Source organism: Lycium ferocissimum, chromosome 5 (assembly GCF_029784015.1).
Source record: "Lycium ferocissimum isolate CSIRO_LF1 chromosome 5, AGI_CSIRO_Lferr_CH_V1, whole genome shotgun sequence".
In the NCBI taxonomy this organism is placed as follows: Eukaryota; Viridiplantae; Streptophyta; class Magnoliopsida; order Solanales; family Solanaceae; genus Lycium; species Lycium ferocissimum.
This window is the reverse complement of record NC_081346.1, coordinates 20,492,534-20,504,154: the sequence shown is the minus strand read 5'-3', so window position 1 is coordinate 20,504,154 and position 11,621 is coordinate 20,492,534. Positions and strand designations below refer to the sequence as shown.

Here is an 11,621-nt window from a genome sequence, read left to right as displayed (position 1 = left end):
TTATTCATTGATCAGTGGGATGCATACATACATACACACACATAAAAAACATACATGAAATCAACATCATCATTGGCTTTACCATTATCATCATATCATTACGCGAAGGATTAACCATCGTGCGATGAAATCGACGATGTCACGGAATCTTGAGAATCATGGTGAGATAACATTGAAAATATGAATCATTATCTTCGCTTATATCTCACCTCGAAGGAACAAATAACATGAGGTGAGACCATCAACAATAAGTAAGATCTAGGGATTTATGGAATGACTCAGTAATCTCAGAATGCCCTCAAATCATAGCTTTTGAGTTTCTAGAAGAGGATCATCATCATCGTCCCAATCATCATAGAGCAATATTCTTATAATTGACATCATCGTTATCATTGCGGAAACGTGTTCATCGTTGTTATCATAAGAGCGTACGGAGTCACAAATCGCCGGTTTGGAAAGTACGAACATTTTGGAAAACATTTATGAATTATTAGGAAAGGAATTATGCCTTTGAATCGTAAACTTCTAACCTTGAAAACAAGGAGGCTATGAAAACATTCATGGAATTATAATCATAGGAATCATGCCTTTGAAAGAAAGGGACGAGCCTTAACATACCTGTTCAGCCTCCAATTATTTACACTTATTCGTCCGAGCTCGCAAGTCTACATTTAAGAGGATTCACACAATTGTTAGACTCATCGTAGCATACTTATATTAAACTTTCAAGTCAAACTACTCTATATTCTGCCGAAAATCGGGCAGCATCTCCCCTGTTTATATGCCTAGCCCGAAATCATAATCCAAAGAACCAACAACAACAACAATAATACCAACATCAATAACATCATATCCAATACCAATATGTACCATAAAACAGCCCACACGCTGTTTCCCAACTTCCATAACTAACCAACTTACTACACGATTATTTAACGACTTTGTCTCCGTAAAATAAGCCTTAAATAGTACCAAAAGAGAAAGATTCATACTTTTTTTCTTGTTAAGACAGCAATATCCTTAATATCCACGCTAAAATCCGCTGCAAAAGCGATACTAAATCCAACCATGCGTTACCGTACGTAAACCACCACTTTCCGACTTAAAATTGCTCACTTTTTTTCCCTCTCTTTCTCTTCAATTTAAAATTTTCCGGGAAAAGTACGATGAAAAAGGGTTATTACCCTTTATACAAGGGTCAAATTCGGGTCGGGTTCACTTTGTAGCATTTTACTATAAACAAGAATGTAGCAAGTCTTGTAGCACGCGTTTACGCTTTATGGTAGAACTTGTAACGTCCATTATTCTCTACTCTGATGTCCAATCAACAAGCGGTTTATTGCGTTGAAAACTAGACTCGACGAACTTCATTTTAGGCTTTTATTACACTTCAAAACACTTTATATGCTAAGAGATATTCATCCCCCAAGTTGGACCAAAATTTTCACACAAAACATTACCCATTCTTTCTCCAAAGTCGTACTACTCCATTTCTTCCACTCATTTTCTTGTAAAACCTTCCGGTATACCTTATATACATCATTCACTTATTAAATACACTTAATAATGCTTGATCTTTATATTCCAAAGTGGTTTTTCTTAACCCTAGCTCAACGTACTCATGTTTCAAATTTGATAAGTGCTCTTCGAAGATACGGGGTGTAACAACTAAAGACGCATAATACTTTAATATGATTGGGTCAACTGGCCTACATATTGAAAAACTAATATTAAAAAGCATAAAAAATACTGAGATAATAATTTTCCCCTAAGCAAGACTCTTTGATGACTACATTGTGGATGTTATTTTGTTGTTTATGAGAAGAGAAAATCTTCTATTTATAGAAGTCCAAAACTTCTCCTCCAAGAAAAGGATAGACATGGTTGAAGCCTTTTCCACAAAGAAATCTTTTTCCACCAAAAAACCTTTTTGAAATAAAACATAATTATGGTAAAATCTAAATAAGGTAGGAAATTTAGGGCAAACCCTAACAACGATTACGCTTAAAGGCCGGAGTTTAGGTATGTAAGGCTAAGTCTCTACGTGTGAGAATGTTAATGATTCTCCCCACACCACTTTCTTTTACGACTATTATGAATTGCCTCAGAAATAGAGTTAAGTCTTAGTTTCATGGAAAGCTTTAGAACTTCTATTCTCTAAACGATATAGTTTCGTAATTCGTTCATGATTTTCATTTTGAATGTCGTGAACTCAGTACGTAATCAATATAGACTCGTGTTTGATATCCCATGGGTCTCAGTTATGAAAACTCAGTATGCTTATGAACAGTTAGTGCTTTAAACTCCATAATCAGTTCATGAATACATGTCTCAGCATTGTAATGTTCAGTATTCCAGTGTTATGCATTACAGTATGATTCTCAGTTCGTTAATATAAATTGTTGAATGTTGAACACCTGTATTTGGGCCCGCGGCCATAGTTTATGTATACGTATACTTGGGTCCGAGGCCACAGACTTGTGGACTTATATTGGGCCTGAGGCCACAAATTATTAACTCAATTAAAACATGTGATTTCACATTCAGAACATGGAGTACTTATGACTATACTTCTCTTGTTCAGTTCAGCTATTAGTATGTTTCAGTATATCACATATTTATTGATTTTGGCTGCCCTTTCCCCGAGCACCCCACACTATTATTTCTTTAAGTTGATTTTACATACAAGTACAATTCAAATGTACTTACGTCCCTTTTTCCCGAGGCCCGCATTTCACGATGCAGGTACTGATTTACAGAACGACGGATCTGCTCGCTAGGATTCTCGTATCAACTGCTTGGTGAGCCCCCTCTCTTATTTACCTTTTCGAAGAATTTAGACAACAGTATGCCGGAGCCTTGTCCCGTAAACGTCGATACTTCGTTATTGTTTAGAGGCTTCATAGACTAGAACAACAATCAGTCAGTGTTTAGCAGACTTTTATGATAGCCATATTGGCTATGTTTTTACACTTTAGACTTATTCCACATTTATGATTATTCAGTTAGACATTTTAGTAGTTCAGCATGTTTACATATTATATTTCGCATCAGTATATGTCCCATGTTGATTCAACCAACCATGTGGTTTGCTCGACACATTTAATTGAAGCACCGAGTGCTTATGTTATGCCCAACCATGATTCGGAGCGTGACGTTGAAGAGAAAATAAACCCAAAATAAATCTCAACCTTTAAAACATAAAAAGGCATGCGGCACCATGGCTGCATTGACCAATACTTACTGGAGCAATAAACAACGGATCGGAGCACCAAATTCACCAAGAATCGATCTTTGTGAAGTTACACGACCAATTAATAATACATACTAACGTGTAAATGAAAGATAGGAAGTTATACGAAAGTTTCAAAGTGGTACAATACTACATTGCCCTCAAAATAGTAAGTCTATTAGTAGCATTATAGCCCTATGGTGTGGCTACGAGACCTTGTTTAGTGACAGCCTCTTTAAACATCTGAAGGGAGTCCTGTAGATCATCACAGAGCTGGTATGGATCTGGAATCACCTGTGGATCCACCGACATTGAAATTGTCATTTTATTGTAATAACTCTGGAAATGCATCGTCAGTGCCTGCAACCACACCAAATTCATAAATGACATTTCTTATACATAGTACATAAATATACATATATCATCATTATTCAAATTTCCTCTTGTACAAATGAAAGTTGGGATATTTCTTTTTATGTCATTAAGCATGTGCTTGATTATCAATTGGTTGGCAATTTTAAAAAGAAATAGTATTTGAAGTTAAGCTGAAGAAAAGTATTTAGAAGTTGAAGTTCTGTTCGAACGTAAAAATACAGTTGAAGTTTTGTGAGTGAAGACTTAAAAATCCCCTAATAGTTGTTTGGCCAAACTTCCAAAATTTCTTATTTGAAAAGTAATTTCCCTTTGATAAAAATACTTTTGGAGATTGAAAGTTTATATTTGACTATTTAATTTGAAAATCACTCTTGTCAAATTGAAGCAGTAATTTGTGTTAAGTCAAGATTTCAAAAGTGCTTCTAGAAAGAAATATACTTTTTAAAGTTTTTGAAAAATAATTTCTGTTACTACTCAAAAACACTTACTTATTTTCTTAAAAGTTTGATCAAACACCTCATAAAATCTATTTTTTAAACTTTACATTTCATAATTCAAGTTTGAAGTTGAAATAATGGTCAATTTGATTAACATGTAATAATTTGAAATAATTTTAATTATTCTTCTAAATTTTTAAAACAATATCTATGGACAAAAAGGGCCAAATTAAAAATGTCAAAAATCAACTAAGGGAGTAATAAATGAAGTATTTTTACTAACATGAGGGAGTCCATAAATTGTAGGAGCAGCATAAGCTAACTTATGCCCGAAAAATGTGATCTCTTCTTGAGGGCCCACCATGTTTGATAATAGGACGGTGGTGTGAGACAGAACTCTCCTTGTGAGCTTAGCCGCCACCTTTCATTTTATGCAAACCATAAGAAAAAACAAGAATTATTAGACTTATATGAGATTTAAAGTTTATAATTTTGAATTTTCATCTTTTTTAATTAATAATTTGTACATATTCAATAAATTTTTAAGATAAATACAAAATTTAAATTAAAATTGCTGAATTCGAACTAATCGTAACGCACATGCTAACTCCGCCACAACTTACACATACTACATATATTAAGTCAAAGAATATAAGTATATACTAAGCAAATTATTTCTCACCCCCGAATCAGTTTTTACGATCCTATTTCTTTTTTCAGTATCTATTCAAAAAAGAATAATTCTTTTTAAACTTGGAACAATATATTATAACACGACATTTTGAATTACAAATTGCAATACTACTCATATTTTAGCCTATACTGCGTGCCAATTAAATAGCATTACATAAAATGAGAAGAAGAAAAACTCACCTTAGATCCAAATATATCTTGTATTAGCTTAGCAGCAGCAAAAGAGAATCTGGATTCAAGAGAGAGCTTCTTTCTGTCAATAATGGTTTTAGCTTGGCGGATATAATCCAACGGGTTTTCGGGTAAGCTAATGGGAAATTGGGTCAGCACATATCCAATTTTATTGCCCCATTTTGCCTTTGATTTTTTCTCCATCATCTCTGCTAGAGCCTGAATGCATTAAACCACTAATGTCACAAGGAATACACTAATTGGAAAAAGAAGTGGTACTATCAACTTTTACTACTACCTTTTTATTGTATTTATGTGTTTTAGTTCCTCCATTTGAAATTTAATGATGTAAGAAGACTTTTACATCTGATGGTCTTAAATTAAAGTTGTGTATAATATATTAAAGATATTCTTTGAATCTTATGATTTTAATTAAATATACCATGCCATTCTTATAAGAAAGTGTCGTTAAAGATCTATCTACATTGCTCAGACTATTAAGAAATATCGATAAGTGTGTGTCAAATCCTCCAAAAATAGTGATACGGTTACGACATCATTTTCGAAAAGTCTTGAGTAACAAATATAGCCTATTTGGCCAAGCTTATTTTTTTTTTTTTTTTTTTTATTTTATAAAGTTCCTCCAAACTTTGAAATTTAATGATGTAAGAAGACTTTTTTTTTTAAAAGACTTTTGAGAAAATATCTTAAACACTTTTTAAAGTTGTGTATAATATATTGTTTTTTAAATTGGATATTCTTTTTTAATCTTATGATTTTAAAAAAACAAAAATATACCATGCCATTCTTATAAGAAAGGTACAATGATAAATGTTGTAATTAAAAACTTACTCTACTAGATATGGAAAGACGTATTAAATAGAGTAATAGGAAAGTAAGACAAATAAATTGAAGGAATTGTTGTTACTTTAATTCCAGTAGAAGGTCTGATGTTAAAAACAATAGATCCTCTGAGACGAATGTTCTTGGGCAGATTATTTGTCTTGCTGCTTCCTTTCCCATTCGTGTTACCTGAAGATACACTAGCTCTTTATTAGTAGTAGCTATTAGTAAAAATTGACATGTAATTACATATCTTAAACTCAGCTTTCGTTCAGTTCATGAAAATTGCTACTACTACTATATATATTATAGCTTAATATGTAGATATACTTTGTTATGCATATTTTGATGAAAATATTACAGCAATCCGTATGATAATAATTTTAGCTAGCCTATAATTAAGCATTAACCTTACTTTGAAACTAAATTAAGATTCAATTGTAACACAGAAAGTTATCTATTACCACCAGAAAAGTTGCGATCGAGTCATATGAAACGTACCAAAAGTAAAGAGGCATGATTTAACTAATTATAAACAAAAAAGGTTTGTACTGTGCTTACAATTTTGAAAAATGCAGGAATGGAGTAAATGCATATATACAGAGTACGTACAGTTACACTTTGACCACAAGTTAAATACACAAAACTGTAAGCAGTTGATAAATGTTGAAATTAAACAACTTACCATATCTTCTATTCAGATATGGAGAAACCAGCTTGTGTTATGCCCATCACTACATCATTAATGGTCTACAAGAACCACAATATAATAACATAATCAAAGCCAGAACTATATGCATAACAAACAGGGGGTTACAAGAAAAAAAAAACATTAGAATATATGTGGTTAAAGGAAAAATTCAAAATCCTCTGAGAAAACAGAAAACAACTGTTCTTGGGAAAAATATTTACTACTATGTATAAGCGTTGATAAAATGCTTTTGTCGTCCTCACATTCTAATTGCTCTATTGAGATACACGTGGCAACAAGGCTGTTTATTAGTAGTAGCTAAATTTCAGTTGGGCCTTTGTAAATTGTACATGTTGTTGACACTATAATAACATTTGGGATATCTTCAGCTCCTTCGTTCAGTTCATTTTGAAAAAATAAGCTACTACTACTATATTAAAAATATAAATTATTTTCTTAATTTACCCCTGTTTAGATATACTTTGTTGTATCAAGAAACATATAATTAGGTCTTTAATTAATATTTACAACAATCCGTTTTTTTTTTTGATAATAATTTTCTTAGCTAGCCTATAATTAAGCATTAACCTTTTTAACTTGTCCATTATATTAAAAATAAATTTTTATTTTCATTTGTTTATTTTATCAAATTAAGATAGATTTTTTTTTTTTTTATCTTATATACCACTAATTTCTTCATGCACCTTTACTTCATATTTTTCGAAAAAAAAAAAAATCAAAACCAAAAGTAAAGAGGCATGATTTAACTTTTTATAAATTTATCAAAAAAAAGATTTGTAGTAATTTTACAATTTTGAAAATATAGTGTTGGAAATGAAAGATAAATGCATATATTTTCCTTCTTTTCCCTATTTTTCTTCATCTTTTTTGTTTTCCTACAGTGTTTATCACTTGTGTTTTATTTTCCAATATTTTGTTGAATATTGGCATAAAAAGAGATGAGCATTTGTGAGAAAGGAATCAAGCAATGGTCAAAAACTGATTTTGGTGCCAATTTTTCTTTACTAAACTAAGGTTAATTGATGAATTATTTTTTTTTTGAAAATCTATTGTTTGGTTAACTAAGAATGAATATTTTCAAGCATATAATATATATGAAGAATCTACAAGATTATTATCCACAATATAATAATTTTCATTAATTTCGTTTAAAACTAAGCTTAGTTTTCCAACTATATGATCTTCACAAACAGAGGGTTTTTCATCAATATATCAAAAAAAAATTGGATTTTGTATTTTGTATTTGAATATATTCTTTCAAACTTTGTTCCTCATAAATATTTTTTCTTTTGAATAATATTCAATTATGGCCAAAAAATTTTAATAATTAAAAGACTTATCACAAGATATAATTAAATATAATAGTATATAATAAATTATTATTTTTCTATTAATGAGGATTGTAGATAGAATTCTGTTGCCACTAACGTGGCAGACCAAAACTGCATGGCTTCCTATCCTATTGCGAAGGAGCAATTGGACACACAGATTTTTGTGGACCTAAAATTATCCCTTTATTGAAGCCATGAATCCAGTATGAGGAGAGTAGCCATACCAAGATAGATTATAGGTGTGGGTGTATGTGTATATACACGACGACCACCCTAAGGAATTTTTATATGGTTAATGTATTCTAACTTCTTGTAGTAAATAATTTATTTTTATTTTTAAAGTAACTGATTTCACTTTTATAGGTAATCATATGCAATTATTTTAAAGGACATGATATTTTATGCGCTATGAGATAAATTAACTGATACATAAAAAATAAAAAAAAAGACAAGAAGGAATAGATATTCTCTTGGTTTCATTTTTTGTAGCTGTTTTACCTGGTCATAGAGTTAAAAATAAAGATCTTAATGAAACTTGTGATTTTAAACACATCATAATAGTTATAATGTGGTTATAAAGTTAGGTCAATAAAGGTATGTTCGGCATAAAGGAAAATACTTTTCAAAGAAAATGTTAATTTCCAGGAAAGTAAGTGAGTTTAATTCTTACTTATTTTCTTGTGTTCAGTACCTAAACAAAAAATATTATCCTAAAATCTTTTGTATATAAACTAGATAAATACTATGGGAGGTGGGGTGGTGGGGGTAGAGGTGTGGGGTGGTGGGGATGGAGGATACGGGGTTGGGAGTGAAGATGAGGTGTGTTGGAGAACACAATCAATGTGGAATGCCACTTGTGAAACTTATTTTTCTCATTTTAAAGGAATTTAGTTTTTTAAAAACTTTTGACCAATCGAACATAAGAAACTTGAATTTTTTTCTTGAAAATGTTTTCCTCCATACTAATCACACTCTAAGAATAAAATAGAAAGTTGAAAACTATCTGAATATAAAAATATGTCGTTCTTCTTTTTAACCTATTAGTATAGTTGAAAGTGCACGTGCCCTTACCAAGTTCAAGGCATTCTTGACTATTTTCATGTCGTCAAGGCTGATAGTCCTGTGCACAAGTCTCTTAGGATTATGTTCAACCCCAGCTCCTCCTTTCATCGGTGTCTCAGTGTCATTTAGAAACAAAATGGTCGCCAAAAACAAAACAGCATCCACAGCCGTATTCCAAAACACCATAAACAAAAACCAAATATAGTAACAAAACCGCCTAAAAATCCAGCCTTAGTTTTTTCTTTCTTGGTACTTGAAGGCATAGTGGGCAATGCTTCTGGATCCGAAGCCTTTCTGGTGCACGCCAAAACTAAAGAGATAATGGACATGCCATCACCAATTGAATGGTGCAATTTCAGAATCCCTACCGCATCTGCTTCAGATGTTTTCACGTTTAAAATGTGAACCTCCCAAAGTGGCTTTGTCATGTCCATAGGTATTGTTGTTAGATTTGACGTGTAGTTCTCCAAGAATTCGTCTGGTGATTCCATGTCCGGGTCCAAATCAGGACACACTATATGGTCTTCCACATTTACCGTCGTTTTCATCCACTTCCTTACACCTTTCTTTGCATCCACCACCTTTTTTTGGGACAAAAATGTTGAAACATAAGCAAAGGGAGCACTAAAGAATGTGTCGCTATAAGAAGGTGAAGAAAGTATACACTAGCGGCATAACGAATTTTTATTGTAATAATGTATTTTGACTTCTTGTAGTACTTTTAGTGGTCATCAGTGGCGAGTTACGTACGGCGAAGGAGGTTCAATTGAATCTCCTTTGCCTGAAAATTCTATGATATAGCTGAAATTATATATAAACCGCTTTATATAAAAACAAAATTTAGTAGTTGTTTGGACATGAATATATTGGTTGATACTTGAAAAAAGTAGTACTAGTTTGTATTTGAAGTTGGGTTGAAAAACGACATTTGGAAGTTAAAGTTGTGTTTAGGACGTGAAAAAGCAATTGAAGCTCTGTGAGTGAAAACTTGAGAAAAAACTCCTAAAATCTATTTTTCAAATTACACATTTCAAGTTTGAAGTTGAAATAATAGACAAAGTTTAAAGATTGTCAATGCCATTTTTTGTGGCCCGTTGGCGGTTAGTGTATAGAAGTTAAACTCAAAGAACAAACATTTCTACGTACCGGTATACTGGTGAAGCGAGGGTGATTGAGAAGAGTGGACTCGATCCCCTTTTTGATGACATCGCGGTTGATCTTTGTAGTGCAACCTAAAATGGCAAGAATGTGGCAACTGAGGGCTTTAGTATGGAACAAACGTGTAGCTGGGCTTGCTGGCTCTTGTTCTCGTTCCTGTTCCGGCTCTATCTCCAACACCGTGCTATTTTTCTGGCCATTGGTCACGCTCATTTTAGGTTCTGTTTTGGTCTTAGTGTCAATAGGTTTAGGACCAAGGCTCCCCATTGGTTTGTTGTTGAACTATAGGAAACTGAATAACTAAGCTTGTAAGTGAAATGCCTCAAGGAGAGTAGTTTCTTTATTGGTGTACATACATACATATATAAAGATGGTAATGAAAGCCTGCACATGAAACCACCTTTAATTATGTAAGACGAGACAAGTTATGTCTAAGTCGTCTAGTAAAAATAGCCGATGGAGATCCTGAAACTTATTGCGTCTATATTAAATTTATAGGTCCGAAGTAGGAAGAAATGGGTAGACAAGCCATTTTGCGGACAGCTAATTAAGCAAATAATTTAATCACTATCAGAATTATTCAATGTTTAATCTCGTTTTAACAGAAAAATAAAATTTGATTAAAAAATATCCCTAGCTAAAATATAGAAAATTTATATCACACTTTTGAAAAATTCTTCGAGTTTGAAATGTGTAGTTCAAACTGAACCGTTTCGTTCTTGAAATTTATCATACAATTTTTCTGGAGTTCCTCTTGCTTTATTTTGAAATTTTCTTTTGCATCATTTCAACTCTAGATTTTTTTTTTTTGGGAGTTCTACTAACAAGAGTTTCACTTTCACCATTTCGAATCCAAGGACAATTTACCGGAGTTCCACTTGTACCAATTTGAATTGGAAATTTGTTGGTGTTCCACTTGCACATACAACAAAAAATTCACGTGTGGTACCTACAGCACAGCAGTTTCAAATGTAAAAAAGAATCATAATGGCGTAATTATCGGTGGTTCCTGAGAAGATGATGGGTAATTTCATGGGTAGTTTCTGAGAAAATAATACTAATGTGGTAATTTCATGGGTTGTACCTATCTAAAAGCGAAGGGATAGAAGTTCAAACTAATAATATTTTTTTTGGAGTTTAATTTGAATTGATAAATGTGCAACTCCAGAATATTTCCTTGGATGTTTGAACTGAATATTTGAAGCTCCAGGAATTTTTGGAACTCCAACAACAATACTCTAGCACATAATGTTGGAGTTTCACTTGTTAAAATTTAGATGTTCTATATTTTAGCTAAGGGTATTTTTATCTAAATTTTATTTTCGCCTTAAAAAATAATAATTTTTAGATACATTTCAAATGGTTGTTATTAATAAGCGGTCCAAAAATTAGCTATGCGGGCTAATTTTCTCTCGGTAGTACTATCGGGCAGTAGTGCTTGACTAAAAAAAAGTTACCCGTTTGGTCTCCTTTGCATAGTGCATTATAAGCAGTAAACTTATTTCAGAAAAAGAGACGTTCTTGAGACATTATTACTAAGCGTTTCAAATACCTCAGTTAGAAGAGGCATATTCAGCTTCTTTGCCAGTTGCCACTTATATCCAACT

General features: G+C 32.3%; 1 protein-coding gene across 1 annotated transcript; it reads right to left on the bottom strand.

Moving 5' to 3' along the window:
• Nucleotides 1–3,276: 3,276 nt before the first annotated feature.
• On the bottom strand, nt 3,277–10,463 carry LOC132056431 (wax ester synthase/diacylglycerol acyltransferase 11-like). Its single transcript, XM_059448638.1, is given in 9 exon segments — nt 3,277–3,592; nt 4,328–4,465; nt 4,918–5,127; nt 5,837–5,940; nt 6,437–6,456; nt 6,458–6,501; nt 8,866–9,080; nt 9,083–9,437; nt 10,003–10,463. Coding segments are annotated over 9 exon segments (1,530 nt in total). The 5' UTR covers nt 10,282–10,463; the 3' UTR covers nt 3,277–3,427.
• Between the last annotated feature and the right edge of the window lie 1,158 nt (nt 10,464–11,621).